This window comes from Varanus komodoensis, unplaced genomic scaffold, assembly GCF_004798865.1.
Source record: "Varanus komodoensis strain SLA01 unplaced genomic scaffold, ASM479886v1 scaffold32, whole genome shotgun sequence".
NCBI lineage: Eukaryota > Metazoa > Chordata > Lepidosauria > Squamata > Varanidae > Varanus > Varanus komodoensis.
Window position 1 is genome coordinate 8365165 of NW_025335798.1, and position 24746 is coordinate 8389910.

General features: G+C 42.9%; 1 protein-coding gene across 9 annotated transcripts in view; it reads left to right on the forward strand.

Annotated features, from left to right (window-relative positions):
• EPB41L5 (erythrocyte membrane protein band 4.1 like 5) overlaps positions 1–24746 on the forward strand; it is an 86947-nt gene that overhangs the window by 6082 nt on the left and 56119 nt on the right. For all 9 annotated transcript variants that reach the window (XR_006415492.1, XR_006415493.1, XM_044437972.1 and 6 more), the window contains exons 2-3: positions 3831–4015; positions 9451–9555. Coding sequence is in view for 7 of the 9 variants with exons in the window: in XM_044437972.1 (XP_044293907.1) it covers positions 3836–4015; positions 9451–9555 (285 nt within the window). In the remaining 2 variants the exon portion in view is untranslated. The remainder of the gene's footprint in view (positions 1–3830; positions 4016–9450; positions 9556–24746) is intronic.

Sequence of the window (24746 nt, forward strand, 5' to 3'; positions counted from 1 at the left end):
TGTGCCATCAGTAGCCAGAGTTCTCTTGGTGGTGCACAAAGTCTATTAAAACAATACCAATACGAACACATTGTATTAAAAGCATGTAACCCTTTAATGATTTCATAATATAAAATTTAAAGCCGTGACTTAAAGAAGAAAATAAAAAAAAATATTTAAACCTGTTCAACAGGTAGCAGGCCCCAGAAGCTACTTGAATGCCCCGCAATAGAGGATGGTCTTTACCTGGCCCCAAAAAGATAGTAAGGTTGGTGCCAGACAGACCGTAGTGGGGAGCTCATTTCAAAACTGGGAGGCCACCACTGAAAAGGCCCTTCTCCTTGTTGCCACCAACCAAGCCTCCTTTGGAGGTGGAAGTCAGAGATAGGCTCCAAGATTTGATCATAGTGTCCAGGTAGGAGGAGGTCAGGAGAGGCATTCCCCCATTATCCTGATCCCAAGATGTGTAGGGCTTTATAAGTTAAGAACAACACCTTGAATTGGGCTCAGAAAGATAGACAGCCAGTGCCAAGTAGGCCACAATTGGTGCTATCTGATCAGATTGTCTGATCCCTGTTATTATTTTGGCTGCTGCTTTTTTGTACAAGCTGCAGCTTCCCAATAGTCTTTAAGGGCAGCCCCACATAGAGTGGATTGCAGTAATATAGTTTAGAGATTACAGGGTTTAGATAACTGATAGCAGGCTATCTCTGTCCAGATAGGGGTGTAGCTGAGCCATCAGCTGCATCTGACAGAAGGCACTCTGAGCCACTGAAGGCACCTGGGCTCAGGAGACACCCCCAAGCTACGAACTTGTTCCTTCAAGGGGATTGCAGCCCCATCAAGAACAGGTTAAATTCCCTCCATCTGGTCAGAAGACCCACCCCCTAATAACGTATCATAGAACAGTAGGGTTGGAAAGTCCACAAAGGCCATTGGGTTCAACCCCCTGCTGTTGGAGGACACCAGTTTACACCATCTCATTCAGATGGCTGTCCAGTTTCTTTAATTGATTATTCCATGTCCTACATTCTGGTATCAGTGAGAAGATCTTCCTCTTTGTGACAGCCTTTGAAGGACTTCATGTCCCCCCCCCCCACACCCCCAGTCTTCTCTTCTCACAGCTGAACATGCCCAGTTCTCTTAGTCTCTCATAGGGTAGTGTTTCAAAACCCTGGAACATTTTTGCTACCCTCCTCTGGACCCTTTCTAATGTTTCTGCCTCTTTCTTAAAGCTTGGTGCTCAGAACTGGACACAATTATTTCAGATGCAGTCTGACTAGTATAGGGGAACTACTGCTTCTCATGATTTAATACTAATGCAACCCAACATAACATTTGCCCTTTTTGCAGCTTGATCGTATTGTTGACTCATATTTAGCCTGTTGTCCACAATAACTCCGAGGTCTTTTTCAGTTCTATTGAGCTACATATTCCCCTTTTTATTTGGCTTGTTTTTCCAAAGTTGAGGACTTGGCACTTTTCCTTACTGAATCTCATTCTATTACTTTCAGCCCAGCATACAAGTTTATCAAAGTCACCCTGGATCTTCATTCTGTCTTCTAGGTTGTTCGCTATTCCCAGTTTTGTATCATCTTCAAATTTTATTATCTTTCCTTGTACTTCTTATCTAAATCTTTAATAAAGATGCTGAAGAGCACCGAACCCTGCAACACCCACTAGTTAACTCCATCCAGTTTGAGAAGATGCTGGGATCCTTCAAGATCCCATACTCACTACTGTTTTTGTACAGTGCATGCAGTTGGGAGGGCAGAATTGTAAAGCATGAGATCAGAAGGAAATGAAATTGAGAGATACTGCAGTGACAATCAGTTCACAAATAAGTTGCTGCCGCTAATGGAATCATCCTGGTACTGGATGTTAACACATGTGGTGTGATGTTAAACAAGAAGTTGCCCCATTTAAAGTTCTAGAGATTGAATTAATTCTTCTGAGGAGTGGTGACATTGTTATGTGCTACACTCATAGACAAGGCATACTTCAGAAGTTCCACTTTGACTTGATTAACTTTCACCCCATTATTGACCTGAATATCAACCAGTCAGTGCAACAAGATCACTTTCCTGACATGAGTGTACAACTGCTTAATGGCCATATAAGCACTATCTTATATTGGAAAGTTAATAAGATGCATGCATATTTACATGCTTCCAGCTTCCATCCAAAACATACCACATTCTCCTGTATTTACAGCCAAGCCTAGAGGCCTTAAGATACAGTTGTATGTATTCAGTCTTTTCAAGCTACAGGACCTACTCAACAAACTGAAAAAAGAGAACAGCAAGGACAGATGGTGCCCAGGAATAACATGGCAGACCTAGAAGAGAAAATGACAACATCACTTTTCACCCATAACTCCCGGCAGAAGTCACACAAACATGTCTATTTATATGTTTATTTAAGTCACTTCCTTATGTTTGCCATCCCAGGATTTCCAAGTAGTTTACAGAAAAGCATACAGAATATAATATAAAACCAATATAAAACAACATAATATAATATTTTAAAACATCACAGTAAAAACAGTAAAACAGTAATTCAATTCTGATTTGCATTAAAAACCCTAACCTCACTTGTTTGCATCTTTGGTTCAAAGTAAACTTGAATAAAAAGACTAGAGTTCTTTAAAGGCCAATAATTCAACCATAAATTGTTGGAGAGTAGTGTTCTGAATGGGAGTAGATATTATTAGATTACATTCTTATTACTCTGGGTTTATGCCATAAGCAATATCTCTCGAGTAGTTTAAAATCTAAATCTTCCTTTTGTGCCAACTTGACCTTTTAAGAATTCCAGCCTCTCACAGCAATAGCATGTGGCAGGCAAGTCCAGACAGGCAGAAGGTGGAAGGCGTATGCACAGTTTATCCTTTCTGGCGCATGGTGGAGGATGAAACTTCTGTCAGGGAACCAGGGTGTTTGGATACAACTGAGTCATGCAAGGTGCAGGCTGTAGAGTACTCTTAATATGCACAACATGTGGTTGGGTTGGATTCTTCTGTTAACCTCAAAACCTTTATCTGCAACAGATTCCATAAAACCTGTTCTTATAAAAAAATAATGAGTGCCCAATCTCTCCTTTATTACAACAAGAAAATGAATATGGAATTTGAGTTGGAAACCATTCATTTGTATCCAGTAATGTGTAAATCCCAGCATATTCATTAATAAATACAGGATCTTGGCAACCTTGCTTGTACCACTTCAGTAACTTTTGCTATTGAGAAACAAAAGGGCATTTGTCTTCACTATGTATGGCATGTTGTTCATCTTTCTGTATCAAATACTTGCATTTCCAAGATGTATGTTTCAGTAGTAGTTGTGCACCTTTGAGCTATACTGTTGTGGGTCCTGTATAGTGGTCCTGTATGGTGCCCAAAAATACGGCGGGTATATAAGCCATCCCGAGGCATTAAGCGATGGGACGGCATACAAAAACTCTAAATAAATATTTACTCATCCTTATAGAAGTCTATCATAAATCCCTACTTCTCCCCCTGCAATTCTCAAGTATCTGGGTATTCCAGTTATTCCTCAGAAAGATTTGGGTATGTTGCTGCGGGAGGCATCTGCAAGGGAGCCCCTGAATTCTTCAAATGCCCATTTTCATGGTGGGATCATTTCTTAGGTGGTACAAGTGTCAAAGAATGTGGCCATAAAGGGATCATTACAGGTAGCTAATTTGTGACTGTTTTTCTGCAGTACAGGTGTGCTTAGAAACATTACACAAGATGAATATTTAATTGCTTTTGTTTGAAATAACTTAGTGGTAATGTCTCATTCTTTTTCCCCTTTGAAACATTCACAACTTCTTTTTCTTTGCCTATTTAGTAACGATGCTGAGTTTCTTTCGACGAACACTTGGGCGCAGGTCTATGCGCAAACATGCTGAGAAGGAGAGACTAAGAGAGGCTCAACGAGCGGCAACACACATCCCTGCAGCTGGAGATGAGAAGTCTATAATTACATGCCGAGTCTCATTGCTGGATGGGACTGATGTCAGTGTGGACTTACCGGTATGAGACAACCCAGTTTCTTTTTCAACATTGTTGATTCATATTTGAGAAAGTGTGCTCTTCCTTGTCTCTGAATTGCATAAGACATGTCTATGTGTGTACGTCATAATAGCCAACTATGCAGCACTTAAAAACGGTATTTAGAGTTCTTCATTGCAGGTCCTAAAATGAGAAGTTTTTAAAGTTCTTTTTAAGTGCCAAACTAACAAAATGTGTTAGTCTTTTATATCTGTGACACCTTAAGGATGAGCAGGTATGTAACATGGGTGCTTGCTGCAGTGACTTCATAATATTTTACATGCCAGAAGGTTTTTTGGTATTTTAGATTGACTTACCAGTCAACACTAGTTCAGGTAGCTTAGATAATTATTTCATTTTCACAATGTTGCACCCATATATTTAATTATTTAACAAGATTTAATCAGACTTTTAAGAGTTTTGAAGTAAGAAATTGAGTCTTAATTGAAATATAGAAATGTCAACCTATTCATATAGTAGATGTATTTTTAATATCCATCCTATTACAACTTCATGATGTTGATAGCCATTTTATGAAGAAAACTGTAATTTCTGTATTTTTGTTTAAAACATTTTTGTACCACCTTTCTGGAAAAAGCCAGTGTTGCATAGTGGTTAGAGTGGGACAGGGACTTGGGCAGTTTGGATTCTAGTCCCTGCTCAGTGATGGAACTTACCTTGGATCAGTCATAGACACTCAGCCTGATCTACCTCATAGGGTAGGTGTTGTTGAGGATAAAGTTGAGGGGAGCGCACGAAGGAGGAATATGGTTGCTGGGATATAGATAGATAGGCAGGCAGGCAGGCAATGCAGGATGCAAAATATTAAAAAGAAAACAAGAATCACAAAGAAGTAAAGACATAACAAAAACCTTAACTACTATATTTTAAAAACTGAATTAAAATGGTGCCTTTACTTTCTTTCTGAATGCAGGGAGAGTGGGGATCAGTTCTAGTCTCGGTGGATATTCTGTCGTCTCTCATGAGCTCAGGGTCCTCTCTTTGTACATTCAAAGCCACAGACCTTCATTGGAAAACATTGATCAAAGCGTTTTCTGAATGAATCTCTGAGCATGCACAGAGCAGTTAGTTGAACCCAGTCTAGTATTCACTTCCAGGAGCTCTCCTTATGAGCATGCCTGGTCCCCATCACTTAAAGAAGGGTATTCTGAAAACAAGCACACTCTCCTCCCTGCACACCAATCCTCTAACTAAGCCACTGTCTTCTGGGGATGTGGATGGCGCAGCAGGGTAAATTGCTTGTTGAGTCGCTGGGTTGTTGATCAGAAGGTCAGCAGTTTGAATTCACACAACAGGGTGAGCACCTGCTGCTTTGTCCCAACATTGGCTCTTTGGCTTACAAATGGAGATGAGCACCAGCCCCAGAGATAGACATGGCTGGAACGCATGTGTGGGGGAACCTTTACCTTAACTCTGCTAACAATTCATCATGGGGTCAAGAGCTGTATCTAATCTGCATATGAGAAACACTCTTGTTCCAAGTCCCCTCCTGCCAGCTGTACATCTTGGTTATTCCCAGAGACTGGCTGCCCACCTGGGGATTCTGGCCTTGAAATCAACATCTTCACTTCTCTCATCTCAATGTTTGGGGGTGGGCCCACATTCCCAGGCCCCCTCCTGTGTTCCCTTCCTCCTCCTGATTCTGATTCTTCTGGATACCAGTAAGCAGCCCTTGAGAATGTGCATCCAAGGCAGTCATCTTTCTAATTCACAACATAGTCTGACAGTAGCATGGGATTCTGTGGGTTTTTATAAGCAAGGTTTACAGATAAGCCTTTTCTGCTGAACTTGGTAACCAAGCAAGTTTGTAGCAGAATAGATGGTTGCTTAGATAGCTAAAACCTTCTCTAGGGGTCGGTAACCAGAGCCCACCAGGTCCTCACTGTTTTCCCTCACTCACTCTCAGTGCAACTTCTGTCTTTGACTTTGGTCATCAGCTAGGAAAGAGGAAGTTGGCAGGCTGGGATGCTAATCTCCAGATGTGCTTTTTTGCTTCCTTACTGCTTAGACGAAAGTGACTGAAGTCTGAAAGGTCAGCAGATGCAGTGGTAGAGCTAAGTGTGGTGGAATAATAAGAGAAAGAAGGAGATAGTGGGAGATGAGAAAGTGCAAGATGAGGAGGAAGAAGGCATGTCAAGGAAAGTGGGAATCTTGAAGGTGGAGTTAATGGGAATCCCAAAAAGAAGTAGATGTGAGTCCAAATGATCACAGGACAAATGTGTCCGTGGTGCCCTCCCCCCCCCAAAAAAAATAAAATTAAGAGTGCCCATGGGTCCCAAGAGGTTGCCTATTACTGCTCTAAGTATTAGAGTTTAAGAGTTTAAAAACAGCATCTCAAATTGACTCTGGAAAACAGTTGGCAATCACTGCAGATCTTTTAGTATTGCATTGATGTGGTATGATCAAGATATAATTCCATGGCTAGTAGCCTAGCCTGCACCAACCAAGCCTTCCAGATGCCCCTCATCAGTAGCCACATGTGGAGTGCTTTGCAGTTGTGACAGTTACATTCTGAAGTAACCAAGGTATAGGTTAGCTGTTGCCAAGTCACACTGACAGAGTAATGGCTGCAGATAGTGTGTTACAGCTTGCCATCAGTGCTGCCACCTGATGATCCATGGACAGTGTCGGATCCAGGAGCACTCTGAAGTTACAAGCCTGACCTTAAAAGAGGAGTGTGACAGATTAATCACATTCCTTGTGTTGAGCTTTACATTTCCTGCTGAAAGCCTGATGGAAATGAGACCAGATAAAAAGTATCATCCAAATTCATCTAGCCCGATTAGGCCACCACCTTCTTGATCATCTTAGCTAAAGTTTGAGACTAGCCTATCACTTTGCAAATCTAGGGTCAAGATAAGGTTTTATTGATAGAAGTTGTTGCCCCCAAGGAAGATGAGACATCACCCTCTGGGTGCTCAGCTCTTGTACATTATAGTCTACACAGTTTTCAGATTCTGAGGAGTTGGAGAGCAGAGTTGAGCAGTTGAACTTGCAGTTTCAAGGGTTACCTAGTAAAGATTCACTAGGAGGGAGACTTTCCAGAGCTGGAGCAGGGAAGAGATGCAGGGGGACTTCCTTGTCCCTGTCAGGAACGACAGATGGGGAGAGTGGATCAATTAATAGGTGCCCAGCATTCCTGGCCATCTAGCCCTCAAGCAGCAGGAGTCACCCTGAAAGTGGAGTCAGAATCTTTTTATGAAAGGGAGAGGAGGAGGGGATGTTTCAGTTTGAATTCAGCTCTTCACATGGGCAGGTACTTCTCCTGCATTTCAAAGAAAATGCTATTTGGATTTATCATGTTTTGTAACCTGCTCTAATAAAAAGACTGTGCTTCTAAAGTTTCATCTAAGTCTTCTGGGAAGGGAAATTGGGAGGGAAGGACCTGCTTGTGACATCTTTCTGTTAGGTCTTTTCTTAATTTGTGGCCAGAAGGCATTTGCTTTATAAAAAGTATAATCTGCATCAATATTTTTGCTAAATCTACCCCATGCTGTTGCCACATTATTACAGTGATTTAAGGAAAAGTAATTTTATATAAGAATTTAACTTTTGGAAAATTAAACAGTTTTGGCTTCTAAAAAATAGCCGATCAAAAATGATGCTGCATTTCATTTGAAAGGTAGGCCCACATCTTTGTCATTTTTGGAACTGTTAGTTACAACTTTGGCAAACAAAGGAGGGACTGTATTGCAGAATCAGTGGAATTACTGTTAAAAAAAGATTGTTTCATGAAGTAGGCAACAAATCAGTTCTTTATAAAGCTTGCTATGATAAATGCAGAGTTTGTAAATTACTCCCCTCTTTTTTAAAGAGGGAAAAATTACAGACTTTTCAGTGCTGGTTTCTTTAATCTCTTTGGCCTCAGAAATGTATTTAATTTTGTAGCAGTTCTTGTGCTTTTTGCTCTTTAACCTTTTCAGGATGTTGGGCATGGGAAAAAGCAGACTGGAGGTTGTTGGGGACAAATCTGTTAACTGTCTCAAGAAGAAACACTTGGGGGCATTTATTATTTCCCATGACATCATCAGTTCAGATTTTCTCTGCATCTAGCTAAGCATGATACCAAGCATGTTACCCTCTGCAGGTGAGCATGTTTGAGATTTTAACATTCAAGAGCTGTTGCCAGCCCATTCAGTGAGCTACACAAGTGCACATTCTCTATGTTAGGAATTTGATCTTGTGGGATGAAGAGGTTTTCACAGTGAAGTTTCCAAAGGTCCTGCCATTACAGGGAGAATTTGATTGCTTACAGTCATATTAGGATATTTTTAAGACAACAAGTGATACAATGATACTGCCTACCTGGGTGGTGCTTGCACTTTGACCGAGATTAGTCACTGACAAGTTAAGTTTCAACTGTGGCTCACTGGATAGGAGATAATGGCCAATTCTGATCTCTCTCTTTTTCAGCATAATTAAAGATATTGAGGGCTCTGCATCCCTTACTGTTTAAATATTTCAAGGGGCACATGAATTAAGTAGGATTGGAAAAGGCTATTTTCCAAAAATCCCTCTTTCCAAATCCCCTCCATTAGTTTCAAAGGGGACAGAGCTCTCAAATCATCCTATGTGACAGTGCTTCTGAAATTAGACTTGTGCACATCATACTGTGTATTTTTCACTGTAATCCTTCCTTCCGGGAGGCTATATGTGCTGACTTCAGTCAGGCCAGTTTACGCTATCCCTTGTGTTTGTTTTTTCCCCAAATTTCAGGTAACTGGGCTGTGCTTCCTTTATCAGGCTATTATGGTGAGCAGAAGTGATTACTTTGAATTTACAGATGCAAATTTTCAGTATTCCTGGGCAGTCCCCTAAATAAACAGAAACCATTACCTTCTGTTTTATTGCCAGACTGATGAGTATGGCCCATTATGTTTGCTGTTGGGAGAAAGTGTGAAAGGTTGCATTATACTCTCATTTCTTTTTCAAAGCGTGAGAAAGTTAACTTTCAGTAGTAGTGATTTCTCCCTTTATTTGGTCTTAAGCATCCATTCCATTGAGTGTTTTTTTTTCCTGCTGACTCTATCCCCTATTTTACCCTGCATTGTTGCCTAGTTACATTTCTGTCAACCTTACCAAGGGATGTGGTGAGTTTTGAATAAGTCAAAGTAGCATCTGGCATGTGACAAATGTAAAGACCGCTACAGTAAGCTAATCACTGGTTGCTTCATACAGCTTAAAAGCTATAGTATTACTTGCATTGTTCTCCAGTTCAGCTTTTACAACCAGTGATAGTGTTTTAGCAGTAGACAAGGTTGGTGCCTGGGAAAGAGTACTGCTCTGTATGTTTGTGAAATTTCTAAGCAGGGAGTGTGCAAAATCAGCCTCAAAAAATAAGGTTAATCAACAACCAATCTGTCTCTTATTAACCCAAATTCCTCTGGTAATTTCAGAAAAAAGCCAAAGGACAGCATCTGTTTGAGCAGATCATGTACCATCTGGACCTCATTGAAAGTGACTACTTTGGCCTACGGTTCATGGATTCAGCACAAGTGGCAGTGAGTGGCATAATGTTGTTGTTGTTTTCCTTATGGTAGTAAAGTAGTTTAAATTATGAGTCATGCAAGATTTATTAAATTCTTGGTGAAACAAAACTTAGAATCGACTGTGTAACTGTAGTTAATGTCAGTGTAATGGAATGCTAGGTCATTTCATGCCAATGGATGAGGATATTTTTATTAGGTTTTGCAGAGTTTGAAAGGCCTTATTTCAGATATTGCAGTCCCCTTCCGAAAGAAGGAAGGAAGGAGTGTGGTAGGAGAGTAGATCTCGTGTTGGAAATTCGAATACTAAACTGTTGTAAATTAGCACACATACTGATATCTCATTTTTAAAATGATATATTATTGGGAGGAGTGCATTTTCTTCTCCATCATGAAAAAGTATATAGGGGTTAAGCCCTTATTCTAAACTGAAACGTAGAATTATGTTCAGAAAATGCACACCAAATTTAATTTTGATATCTCAATATGTTGAGGGAAAGACTAGCACTTTGATTGTTAGACATATAACTAATGTAAGCCAATATGTTTAACCACTTACAGTATACATTTAACAATCTTGAATGTTACATTCTTAATGTAATATGCTCTTATAAGTTCATTACTTACACCCTGCCTTTGAATGGATGCTTCAGCAAGCAGGCATTCTTGGTACATTAAGTGTGCCTGATTATTCTACTGTTGATTAATTTGGTTGAATAAGTTGTATGTATAGCTTTTAATAAAGTTTCAAAGTTTAATTTATTTTTGACTTCTGCTCTTCTTTTGCACTTCCACCAACTCATATGTTCATGCAGTGAAAGAATTCTGGTCTTTCCCTGTTTTCTTGCATGACTTGTTCTATACTCCAAGCGTTTCTTGGTCTTTTGTCAATACTGTGCTCAATACTAGACTTAGGCAACATGTTGCACTTGTATTTCTTTGAAATTGAAAAGGTATATTGCTCAGTTTAATGAGTTCAGTTTTCTATTTAATATGACATAAAAGCACATAGCAATCATGTTGAGATTTTAAAAAATCTGCAGTTAAAGAGAGGTCTGATTTCTAATCAGATCATTGAATCTTATCTTGGCTGAGATGTGATACAATTTCCAAACCAAAGTACTAGTTTATTTTATGAATTGTGCCATATGCATTCAAAGATATATTAAATTATGAAGAAACTTGCATTCAGTCATGTTCTGACCATTTGTTTGCTCATCTCCCACATCCCACAATGGACCTCTGTGTCCATACTATTTCTCTTGCTGTTCTGTCCCACATGCTGTTTATCATCTGCATGCAGCTGCTGGGTGGGTTCATCTGGAGTTTTGAAGTCCACTTCCAGCAGTATGCTGCTGAGATGCAGTTCCTCTTCTCCTTTTCATTGGCAGCAGGTGGGGCTGTGGATGTACTAAGCCAGGGGTCCTAAAACAGGAGGCCAGTTAACTGTCCCTCAGACAGTTGGGGGGTCTGGACTATAGTTTGAAAAAATATGAACAAATTCCTATGCACACTACACATTAAAAATTAATTGAAATAAATTAAAAATTAATTGACATAAATTAAAAATTAATTGAAATTAAAAATTTATTTTTTAAAAAATAATTATAAAATTAAAAATGTTTGCTCCACTCGCTTGGGCTGCAGCTGAAGCCCAAGATGAGGTGGGCTTGTCCATATTCATGTAGCATGTCCATATTCAAGGGACATAGCTACAATGTCCATGATCGAGTGGGTTGGGGGGGAAAATGGGTGCGATCATGCTGGTGGAGGAAGGTGGGCGCAATCACGGCCATCTTCCTCCCCCACCAAACATGATCGTGGCCATCTCCACCCAGCACAACTGCGATTGCGCCCATCTTCCTTGCACAAGCATGACCGCAGCCATTTTCCCCCCAGCATGATCGTGCAGGGAAGACAGGTGCGATCACTGGCGCGCTCATGCAGGGAAGGCGAGCGAGATTGCGGCCATCTCCACCCCCAGTACAACCACTATTGCACCCATCTTCCCTTAATGAGTGCACCTGCGATCGTGGCCATCTCCCCCTCCCCCCACCCAGCACGATCGTGCAGGGAAGACAGGCACAATCACAGGTGCACCCTTGCAGGAAAGGCGGCGCAATCGTGGCCATCCCCTCACCCCCAAGTATGACTGCAGTTGTGCCCGTCTTCTCTGCATGAGCATGCCCGTGATCACGCCCGCCTTCCCACTGAGTGCACCTGTGCCGGCTCTGAGCTTTTGGACTTGTTCGGAAACCATTTTTTCCAAGCGAGTCTAAAAGCTCTGAGGCGGGCTGAATAAATCAGCATAGTGGCCCAAATCCGGCCTGCGAGCCATAGTTTGAGGACCCATATACTAAACTGATAGCTGGATACAACAATTGACTGAGGGCTGTACTGAACTACAATCCATACAAGTCTGAGGTGCTGTTGGTGGGGGATTCCTTGACCAGATGTGGGGGTCCTCAACCTGTTCTAGACAAGGTCACATCCACCCAAAAGCGCAGATTCATAACTTGGGGGTGCCCATCAATCTATCATTGTCATTTGATGCCTTCTACCAGCTTTGGCTGGTGGCCCAGCTGCTATCCCTACTTAGACAGGGATAGCCTGGTTTCTGTAATCTATGTTCTGCTCATGTCTTGGTTAGATTACTGCAGTGCACTCTACATGGGGCTTTCCTTGAAGACGGTTCAGAAGACGCAGCTGGTACAGAATGAGGCAGCCAGGTTATAAAGTGGGACCAAGAGCTCTGAACACTCAGCTTCTGGGGCCTTACTCTGACTGCCAGGCCCTTGTGGCCTGTCTGGTGCCTAATCTGTCATCCTTTCAGAATCAGGTCAAGACAGCCCTCTTTGCAGAGGCCTTTAAAGACCTCCTTGGGCTTTAATCAGGTGCCTTTTATTCTTGGTTGCATAATTGTAAATTGTCCTTTACTATTTTAATGTTTTTATGCTATTTAAAACTATATTTTTAACTCTTGTTAGTTGTTTTTATTCATTATAAAATTGATTTATTATGAGAGCCAGTCTGGTGTGGTGGTTAAGAGCATGGACCTAGGACTCAGGCGATCTGGGTTCTAGTCCCTGCTCAGCCATGGAGCCAACTGGGTGACTTTGGGCCAGCCACAGACTCTCAGCCCAACCTACCTCACAGGGTTGTTGTTGTGGGGATAAGATGGAGAAGGAGATGTAAGCTGCTTTGAGCCCTTTGTAGGAAAGGCAGGATACAAATCGATAAATAAATAAATTATATTCTATTATTTTTATACCTTTTGTAAACTTCCCAGAGAGGTTTGGCTATGGGCAGTATAGAAATGGTGGTGGTGGTGGTGATAATTTGTTTATATTTAGTTTGATATGCAGCTAAACATACTTTAAACCAGGGGTCTCAAACTCAACTTACCTGGGGGCCGCTGGAAGTAGAGTCTGAGTGAGGCTGGGCCGCATCCAGTATTCCACCACCACAGTGGGGGTGGGCCGCTCATCCGGAGGCCGGCCCGGGTGCCGCCGCTGCTTTGAAGGCCGCAGGGCCCTCCCCCATGCCCCGCCCGTCCCGGAAAGTGGCCCACAGGCCGCGAGTGTGAGACCCCTGCTTTAAACTTAAGCTTTTCTTCTGGATAAAAGGGCTGGTGTAATTTAGTGCATTTCTGTGGTCATGTTCAGATCAGTGCATTAGTTTTTCTGTGCTCTGACTTGACCAATGTTGATTGACCAGTTCTGATGGGAAACGGAGGGATCCTAACAGTTTTTCATGACTTTGGGGAGTTTCCTGTCACTTTGGGTGATATCTGGAATGGAGAAATGACGTGATGGTTCCTGAATGTCCTCTCATTCCTAGCAGAGCAAACTGAGAAGCCAGTGACAACGAAATGGCAGGGATGACAACTAGTGCAGTGATGGCAGAAGAATAATGACTTTTTCCATCAAACAACATGATAGCTCTTTTTAAAGTGTATTTTGTGATGGAGATGACAACAGTGATGTCTTTTCCAGCAGTACTGCGTCCTGGAATTTCCCAGAGGAACTTTTCCCAGTAATCAAAGGGCTATTACGTCTTGGCCCTGGGTACAGAGGAGGTTGACTTCATGGCCTGTTTTGAGGAGTTTGCCAGGCACTTGGTTGATGAAGTCACTTGCATTCATTCCAATGCAGGTGGTGCATTTAGGGCAGGTCCAGCACATGTATGTTCTATACTGTTTTGACGGGTTCTGTACTCTTGGCTTGTGCAAAGATTTAAAATACAGTAACAGATTTAAAACAAAACAAAAAAAGCTGAAATACTACAACGATTGGAAAAATAAGATCATCTAGCACCAAAATGAGCATGACCTAGGTGGCAAATGAGCCTCTTTCCATAACAGGATACTCTTAACAGGAAACAATATTGTCTAATTGGTCATTTGTAGAATAAAATAAGCAAATGTGCATCCATTGCTGATGCCTTCCATCTTTTTTTAGCCCCCTCCCCAGCACACATGCACGCACGCACATACCTTTCAGAGTAGGTGCTGCATGCACACTCAGCAGCTTTTCCACCGTTTAGTGATTATGGTAGCTTTGCAAATAATTCCATGGCATTCACTAACTAGAATATATCAGCTTGCTCATACATACTGGTTTAATAAAACACATTAAAGCTCTTTCATTTTAGAATAAGTATCTGTGTTATTCCTCAGATTCACATTTCAAGTTATATTCTTCTTTTTAAGAAAACTGAAATAATTGTTGGTTTATGTATCACTTTATACATGCCACTGTGATGTCCATTCTCCCTGTTCAGGGAGATCTTTTTGGAGCTCTCTCTTATATTTTTGTTTTGTTTTTACTAACCTAAATACTTTGGTGTCATTAACAGACCCGCCTATCTAGCTGCTCATCTCACATTCCAGCTCATGTATGTACAAGTTGAAAAGCACTAGACCCCACTGTTTATATTCCTCCATTATGAGAACCATCCCCTTATTCCTACTAGTGCTTTCTGTTCTTTAGCCAATTACGGGTTCATAAAAGGACCTATTTTCTTGTTCCGTGACTGCTAAGCTTACGCAATTAAGTCTTTGGTGGGTGGTCAAAAGCCTTTAGATAGTTGATGTGAAGAATGTATGCTAGATAGTAAACAATCTCTCTTAATAAAGGTGTGGTAGTAGTATTGTGCCATAGATCCAGAGATACACTAGCAGAAGTCTTCTATTGCGTGGAATTTACCCTCCCTCTATGACCCAAAGCTCCTTCTGCTGCTCAAAAATCAGTTCTAGAAAGTTTTCTAGCTGGACTTTGAGCACATGCAAGGTGCTGCAGGGCAGTGCTTGTCCCAGTTCTGCTGACACTACTGTTTCTACAAGGAAGGTTGAAGCTTTGGATCAAACCCTATGACTGGAATGGAAACATAAAATATTTTAGGTTTAATTCTTTCTAGCATTCTTATCCCGCTTTTCCAGTAAGTATCAAAACCTGTTTACAATAATATTTTTAAAAACATTGAATTTTTAAAAGGACTTTTTAGTATCATCTTTCATTGTTAGACTGTAGTTTAATATTGTGATTCAGTGATTCTCAACTATAAGGGAGTAAGGAGAAATTTTTGTAGCTCCTCATTGGTAAACACAAAGTTATGAAGATGTCAGATGTTGGAGTTTACTCCCTTCTTTCCTAAGGCAGATCAAAACAAACAGAAACATCAAAGGGCCCCCAAATTGGTTGAGATTAAGTGAACAGCATCTAATTATCTTTGAACAATATCCTGTGCAACTGTAGTCATAAAGCACTAAATATATCTGCAACTAAAATTCTCTGTTATCATGAATGGCTAAGATATGAAGCTTGGAACAAAGTAAACATCCAAAAGAAGGAAGTATATAATTGAACAGTCTGTATTCTAAGTCATTAAAAGAATCAAGTACTTTAACTTGGGTGACTGCAGTCATGCACAGAAAAGAAGAGCCAGTTTCTCTTTGGCCCAAATGGAAGCTCAGCCACTAGTCTCTTGGTAGGTTATTTTTTAAAGCCTTTTATCAAGAAGGCTGGAGAAAGAGAAATGGATCACTTAGTGGCTCCTCCACCAGCTTGCTACCTTTCCATCCTGCTTGTAGAGGAAAGATCTTCCCTTCCTCTATTGTTCCTCTGATATAAAATTCTTAAGTTAGTGGAGTATCAGTCTGCATGGAATTCTGTCATCTTGATGGAAAGCAAGTCGATAAACACAAGAATAGAGCAATGATCTTCAGTGCCAAGTCACAGGAAAAAGTTAGCTTTGTACTTAGCAAATACTTCTCTCATATGCTGAAGTAATAGGTCTATGGATAGGACCTGTATAGCTACAAATGCATCAGATTAGGGATTTTGGTTCAGCCTTCTATTTACTTCTAGTAGGCTGCCTTACAAAACCAAATAGTCTACAGAATAGGTACATGGAGCTCAGAAACTCATATAAATGCAAATACAACTGAAGTCCTTTTGTCCTAAGTTTCAAATTTGTAGTTTTATACTTACAGAGGAAAAGTGCTTGAAAGTTCCCACATTTATCCACCTGAATTGTGACTGAATAGATTTATCAAAGAGCAATACTTTATCCTACTACTTACAATAGGGAAAATAATATATTGCATGCATTATGTGGGAATTAACTTGGAATAAATTATGGTTATCAAGTGTAACTTAAAACATGAGGTCCAGTCTCAGATTCTCCCAGACATTGTGCTGTAAATACAGTTCTTGCCTCCTCTTTTTGTGACACTCAAGCTGAACTCTTGGAGATGATGGTGGTGTTAGGAACTGAGTTGAACTAAATGGTATTGGTGCCTGGCTCTTGTCTGTTAACTGCGTTCCTTTGGAATGTGGAGGAGGTGAAGGAAAACCGACTAGAGACGAAGCAGACATATACTCTGCCCTGGAGTCGGGGATATTCTTGTCTTTTTTGTGTACAGCTTCTTTGTATTGCAATTCTGGTGAATTCTTCTTAGCAAGTAAAGTTTAAGTTGGATGAATACAGGCAGCTGATGGGTAATAATAATAACAAGCTGATAATAACAGCTATCAAAAGAAGGGATGTGTTCATGGCATTATTTCCTATAGTTAATGTATTACTTTGTGCATTGAGGAAAATTATAGTCCATTTCCTTTCAAGGCAAGATCAGGGTACCTGAATGCATAATTACACCAGCTTCTTTGAATGCTTCATTATTGTTTAAAGTGCTCTCCAGTTCTAAAGTGTTGTACCCATGTAACTATGTAAAATGTGTGGCTATTATAGCTCATCTGATCTTTTAGTGAGATGATTAAGAATAACTCTATAGACTATGTTAGCAAGCACGAATGTTTGGTTAAAGATAACTTTTAAGAACAGTCTGTGTCAGCATAGAAATCAATGGCTATGTCCCACATTTTTGTCTCCCAGTATGAGAGGACAGATACATGAAAGTGGGGGTTAACCTTTTCCTGCTTGCTCCATCCTGCACTGACCAGAAAACCACAGGAAGTGTGATCCAGAAAGAATTGTAGAAACTTGAATGGCCACTGTGCTTGGGTGGGGATACTTGGCTTAGATAGCCTATTGATCTGGATTAAATTTTTGTAATTCATCACAAGTTGGATTAGTAAGAGTTCTTTGCATATATTGTGGGTACATCTGCTTCACAACTTAGTAATTTGTCTTGCAAAGACAAAGACTTCATTCTAAAAACTAGGTACATTTAATAATTTTGCTTAACCTATCTTCTTATTTAATTTACCTTTTTTCAAGGAAATTGTCTTTAATGACACACCAGGATGAAAAACTGTTCAACCTTTCACCTGGTTCCATCCTTTGCTCTCTGCTACAGAAATGCTTCCTCTCGGCTTTATTTGGTGCAAACCACAACTTGGTCGTTGCATGTAGTTAAATAGTTAAGTACATGGTACTTGATTACCAGACTGAAGGTGGTCATGGTGTGTCTACTCATAGAAGTTAATCTAAAATATTGTGGAAAAAACAAGGCTGAAAGCTAGCTTGCCATGTCTTTGTTCTTTTAAGCATAAGGATTTTTTGTTAGTTGTTGTTAAGTGCTGACAAGTTGTCTCCAACTTCTGCTGGCCCTGTGAAGGAAAGCCCTCCAAATGCCCTATCCATGACATCTCTGCTTAGCAGTTCTAAATTCATAAAGGAAGCCAGCTATTGTGACTTCCTTTATGAAGTCAGTCTATCTCTTCTTTATTTATTTTATTTATTTAGAGAACTTCTATGCCGCCCCATTCGCCGAAGCCTTGGGGCGGCTCACAATCATAAATAAATAATATAAAACAATATAATTTAACAGTATAATTTAAGTTGCCTTCTTTGGGCTTCTGCCTTTGACTTTCCCTGTCATTTATGTCTTTTCCGGTGAGTCTTGCCTTCTCATGATTTGATCAAAGTACAGTAGCCTCAGTTTTGTTACTTGCTTCTAGAGAAAACTCTGGCTTGATTTTATCTAGGACCCACTTGTTCATCTCTCTGTCATTCCAGAGTTATTTGCAAAGCTCTTCTTCAGCAGCATGTTTCAAATATATCAAAACATTTGCAGACCATCAGGTTGGTGTAGGCTGGACCACACAATGGGAAGCAGAACCATGCCTATGTTTTAACTCATAGGGATATGGCTTATAAGGAAGTCTGATACCATATATTCGATGTACTGATGCATACCATGAAGTTGCCAACAGCCAAGCAACCTGGGGGGACAGTGTTTGGGAGATTTAATGAAATACCAGTGTTATTTTACTTGGTTTCTTCCTTTCCTTCCCTTCTCCTCCAGAAGCATAGTTCATAAACTTGGGTTTTAGATTCAGTTCTCAGTTTAATGCAGTCACAAGTTTTTATCTTGTACTGCTTGCTTTATCCCAGTTGCTGAACCCTCCCCAAGGAACTTCTATAAACATTTCATGCCAATGCTTGAGTCAGCACTTGAACTAGACGATGAATTCCAAAGTGCTAGTTTTTAAATATAACTCAGAAACTTTGTGTGCTTCACCAAAAAGGATATACATTCAGTAAAAAGTTTCACTGGCCTGTCTTAATTCTGAGGGGACGGGTTCTCTGCTGTTTTGTTTTTATACCATTTTAATACAGGGACCCACCATTTTTCCTGAAAGAAAACCAAGGTGGCTTGTATAATCTTTCTGCTCCTCTCCATTTTTATCTTTATTTATTTTATTTATTTATTAAAACATTTTTATGCCGCCCGATTCGCCGAAGCCTCGGGGCGGCTTTAAAACAACACTGCTGTGTTGTTAGACTGAGAGAGTGACTAGCCCAAAATCACCTAGTGAGTGTCATGGCTGAGTGAAGACTAAGCTGAACCTCATAAGTCCAACCCAGTAATTAATTGCTATGCTATATGGGCTCATATCTGAATTGTTTTTTTCAGTCTTCTCTGTATAGGCTTTTCATTTAACTGGACACACTTCTCTATATATTTGTTAATTAGAAATAACATTCTTTGTCGTGGCCTCTGTGCATCACACATACGAGTGCTGCGCCTGCGCAGTGCCTTTGGCTGGAAGATTACAAGCTAACCGTTTTTGGCGGGAAAGCTCCGCTCCCCCTCCCCCACAGCCTATAAAGAGTGGAGCATCCGCCATTTTGTTCAGTCTTTGCGACCACAGTTCACTGTACCTCGTGCCGCTTTCGACTATCGCTCTGACAGTTACTCGTATAGTACTTCTCTATTGTTTTCCCAGTTATTATATCCCTGTTAGTTCTCGTTGTCTCTATAGTTCTTGTTAGTTCTGTAGTTCTATCGTTCTACCTTCCTTTCGGTCTTCTAAAAAAAAAAAAAAAACCCCAAAAATATATTCTTACCTTCTGCACTGTCTTCTTTTTTCCCATTTCTTGTGATGGCGCAGCGAGCGGCTTTTCGCCAATGCGCGGAATGTGGGTCGAAGATGTCTCCATCTGACCCGCATGACCTATGCCTCCTCTGCTTGGAGAGGGGCATAGGACCGACAAGTGCTCTCACTGCCTGGCCTTCTCTAAGCAGGCCAGGAAAAATCGTGAGAACCGCCTCCGGAGGCTCCTGTGGGATCGAGCTCTCATGCAGTCTGACCCACCGTCGTTGCTCCGAAGCCTGGCCCTACCACGGTGGTCCCACCCTCACGCCCTTTGGATGAAGGAGTGTCTACCATGAGGGCTCCACCCGCTTCTCTGAAGAAGAAGCATGAGAAGCGTAAACATGCTGATATCAATAAATCAGCAAAGAAGGTCAGGAAGGAGAAGCCTCCGAAACCGACTCAGAAGTTGAAGGACCTGGAGCGCCCACGGCACCGTGACTCAGGTTCGATGGCCGCCTCGGTACCGGCGGCAGCTACTGTACTGACTCCACCCGAGCCAGTACTCCAGGCAGCTATGAGGGTTACCACCAGGGGTCCCCTCGACGTGTGGCTGACCTTCCCACTGAGCCGCTGCCAACTCTTCAGAGGGGGTCGATTTCTGATGGGGAATTCAAGACTCTCCCCCCAGGGCTAGGTCACCCACGCCTATGCCCATGGCCACGATGGAGGCGGATGTGGTCATATCCCCGCCTAGGGCCCGCAGGAGCCGCTCGAGGGATCAGCGATCTGAGGGATGGCATTGCTCCTACTGTCCATCCTGGGGCAAGCCATACTCTACTGGGTACTATCCCGCACCGAGGGATTGGCCCCCACCACCCTCCCGCGACCGCCTGCTGTCTTTGGATCCGAGGCACGCATCCCCGATTCTTTGGGATGAAAGTAGCCGGTCCGTCTCACCGGTGGAGTCCTCTTCTTCGGCTCCGCTGTATTACGGCGCGGACTCTGATGACTCGGACATCGATTCCACCTCTCCCGACGTCGCTGTGACCTCCCAGGGCCCTGCGTCACTGGACGAGTCCCATGTCTCCTTCACGGAGCTGATGTCCCGGCTTGTCCAGTCCCTGGATATCAACGCTGTGCAGTGTCCAGGACCTTCGACGGACAAATTTTATGATGTCGTCCGCGGGGAGCAGTCCACCTCGATCGTCCTGCCTTTGATCACCACCCTACGGCAGGCGATGACACAACCCTGGGACTTGCCTTCTCACCCTCAACCCACATCGCGGAGGTACGAATCCATGTACCAGGTTTGGGAGGAGGACATCCCATTCCTCCTCCACCACCCCAAGCCGAACTCTGTCGTGGTGGAGTCCTCCCAGGGTAGAGAGGCAAGAGGCCACACCGCTCTGCTGGATAAGGAGGGCCGTAAGATCGACTCCCTGGCCAGGAGAGTCTACGCAGGTTCAGGCCTGGGGCTGCATATTTCAAACTACGAGGCGACGTTGGCAAGGTACCAGTACTTTATAATGCAACACTTCCACAACGTCGTCTCGGCCCTCCCGGACCACCAGGGTGACCTGGCCAAGGTGCTAATAAAGGAGGCGATGCAGGTTGCCGTTCAGCAGTTGTACACAGCCAGGCACCATGTGGACACCAACTCAAGAGCCTTGGTCAGTTCTGTCTCTCTCCGCAGGCATGCGTGGCTGAGGAGTGCCAACTTTCCGGAAGAGACTAAGCGCCGAATTGAGGAAATGCCCTTTGACGGGTCCGGGCTTTTCCATTCCAAGACAGATCATAAACTCAAAAAACTCCATGAATCCCGCATGACAGCCCAATGGATGGAACTCCAGTCGCAACCAAGGCGTAAGTGGGCATGGACCCATCCGCCCTATAGACAGCCTTACCAATCCAGGCAACAGCCTCAGCACAGGCAGCAGCAGCAACAACGCCGCCGACAACAGCCCCAACAACACTACCAACAGGGCCGCCGCCGATATGACGATAGGAGGCAGCGTTGACGGGACAGGCGAACCATTTCTCTAACCTTTCCCATACCCACCCCCCTCTCATCTGGGAACCGGCTGCGACGCCAACTCCCCATTTGGGAGTCCATTACATCTGACCGGTGGGTATTGTCCATCATACAGCACAGCTATTGGATAGAATTCGACATCGTTCCTCCATCAAGTCCGATCCGGTTTACATCATACTCACCGGTACTGCTCGATGAAATACAACAACTTCTTCATAAAGGAGCAATTCGTCAAATAACTCAACATGACGGACTTCACGGAGTCTACTCCAGATACTTTATGGTCCCCAAGCGGGATGGTGGCCTACATCCAATTTTGGACTTGCGTAATCTGAATCGATTCATCGTGATGAAAAAGTTTCGAATGACCACCCTCCAAAATATTTTGCCGCTGCTAAGGAAAGAGGATTGGTTCGCCTCATTGGACTTGAAGGACGCCTATTTCCATATTGTGATCCATCCCAATTATAGGCGTTTGCTTTGCTTTGCTGTTGCTTCCGATTTATACGAATTTACGGTTCTACCCTTCGGTTTGGCCACCGCTCCGAGAGTGTTCACTAAATGCATGGCCCCTGTCTGCACTTTCCTATGCCTCCAGGGCATACAAGTTTATCCTTACCTTGATGACTGGCTCCTGGTCTCCAGGTCTAGGGAAGCACTCCTCACTTTCATCCATATTACCTGTGCCTTATTGGACAATCTGGGCCTCTGCATTAATACTGAGAAATCTTCTTCCAGTACAGAAGCTTACATTCATCGGAGCCCACTTGGATTCGACGTTGGAAAAGGCCTTCCTCCCTCAGGACAGACAACTGACTCTCGCTCGCCACATCCATCTCTCCCCAGAGAGATCCACCTGGCACTGTCATTATTTGTTTTTCGGCGCCAGGCGAAGACCTTTTTATTCAAATGTTATTTTAATTGTTAATATTATTTATTCATTTTATTCTTTGGCCAGGGCGACTTAATTTATATTGTTAATTTATATTATTCTATTTTGAAGTTTATTTATGGTTGTGAGCCGCCCCGAGGCTTTGGCGAATGGGGCGGCATAGAAGTCTCCTAAATAAATAAATAAAATAAATCGAATGCGATGGGACGGTTCCAGTGAAGTCCATCCAGAGGCTTCTATGCCATATGGCTTCCTCCATTGCTGTGGTACCACACGCCAGACTTCGACTTCGTCCTTTGCAGCTATTTCTCAACAAAGTATTCCATCCACAGAGAGATCCACCGTCGAACTTGCTCCGAGTTCCATCCTCGGAGCTCCACTCTCTACTATGGTGGTCGGTCCTGGCCAATTTGTCTGTTGGGATCCCCTTCAGGCCCCGATGTCCATCGATAACCGTCGGTACCGACGTGTCTCTTCTGGGGTGGGGAGCAGTATGCTCCAGCCTATATACCCAGGGCACATGGACTCATCAAGAATCCACGAATCATATCAAGTTCCTGGAGCTGTTGGCGGTATTCAAAGCCCTGTGCTCTTTCGAGGATGTTCTTCAACATTGAATCATTCAGATAACGTTAGACAACATAGCCACCGTCTTTCATCTGAACAAACAAGGTGGGACGAAATCTCCGACCCTGGCCAGACTTTCTATGCAGATCTGGGACTGGTGCATTTCGAGAGACATTACACTAATGGCAGTCCATTTGGCCAGAACGGACAATGTGGAAGCGGACCTTCTCGGCAGGCGCATGTTCACCTCCCACGAATGCGAACTAGATCCTCAGACACACGACAATCTTTTTCTTCGCTGGGGGTTTCCCAACGTGGACTTGTTCGCCACCCAACAGAACAAGGTGTGCGAGACTTTCTGTTCGAGAGTGGGAATCAGGTGCGAATCCCTGGGGGACGCCTTCATGATCCCATGGAACAACCTGAATTTTTACGCCTTCCCGCCGATTCCTCTTGTGATGAGAGTCATGGCGAAGATTGTATACGATTGGGCCACAGGGATACTGATTACCCCTTGGTGGCCACACCAACCTTGGTTTGCCACACTGCTCGACATCTCTCACAGGGAATACCTTTATCTTCCACTGCTTCCGTACCTCATAACCCAGCAGGACGGTGCGCTTCGCCATCCAGATATACTGTCGTTGAAACTAACAGCATGGCGAATCCGATAGTTAATTTTGCTACATCTGTACCGATGGCAACTTCAAGTGGTTCAAATCCTGCCCTCGAATGCACTGCTTTCAGAACCTTCGAATCCGCTGGGGTCGGCGCTGCTTCCTCTTTCGCTCAACCAGCACTGTTGGATCTGACGATTGTTCCACCGAATCCGACAACCTTTCTTCTGGACATTCAACACATCTTGGATTCCTGGCTAAATGGAGACGATTTTCCCACCTTTGCCAAGTTTCGTTCGTTCTCTCCACTTACATCATCGATACGCCAAATTCTTCAGTTCCTCTTAGAACTACACCACTCTGGACTGAAACCATTTTTGATTAAAGTGTATACGGTGGCAATCTCCTATCATTGTGGCATGCTGGACAGATCGTCCATCTTTTCTCAACCTACTATTAAGAGGTTTCTGAAGGGGCTTTATAATCTGAATCCACTGATCAGGCCAGTAATGCCTACCTGGAGTCTCTCTGTTGTTTTGCAAGCGCTTACAAGAGCTCCTTTCAAACCATTAGCAACAGTCAAATTATGTCTTGTTTCGTGGAAGACAGCGTTTCTAGTGGCGATTACCTTGGCCCGAAGGGCCAATGAGTTCTGCGCTCTCCGCGTAGACCCACCTTACCTCAACTTTCATAGAGAAAAGGTCGTCCTGTGGCTCGATCCATCTTTTCTCCCTAAGGTGTCCACTCCCTTTCATATGGGACAAGATATCAATTTGCCTGCCTTCTTTCCATCTCCGTCGACTCCGCTAGAGAGATCATTGCACTCACTTGACGTTCGGCGCTGTTTAGCCTTCTACAGATCTAGGACGGAATCTATTCGGCGCTCAAATAGACTTTTCGTTAAATATGCTACCAGAGATCAAGGCACCCCTGTCACTCCTCAGAGGCTTTCTAAGTGGTTAGTCCATAGCATCACTTTGTCTTACCAACTGGCTAAGATTGACTTACCCACAGCTCCTCAAAGCCATTCGACTAGGGCTGTTGCTACCTCTTCTGCCTTCGCATCAGGAGTACCGATTGACGATGTATGTCGGGCTGCTACTTGGGCAAACCCTTGCACTTTCGCCAAACATTATTGTTTAGATGTTGGGGCTCGACAAGATTGCTCCTTCGGCAGAGCCGTTCTTTCATCTGTTCTTCATTGAGGACACCTCCCCTCCTCCATTATGGTAAACTTGTTAATCTACCCATATGTGTGATGCACAGAGGCCATGACGAAGAAAAGCAGGTTGCTTACCTGTAACTGATGTTCT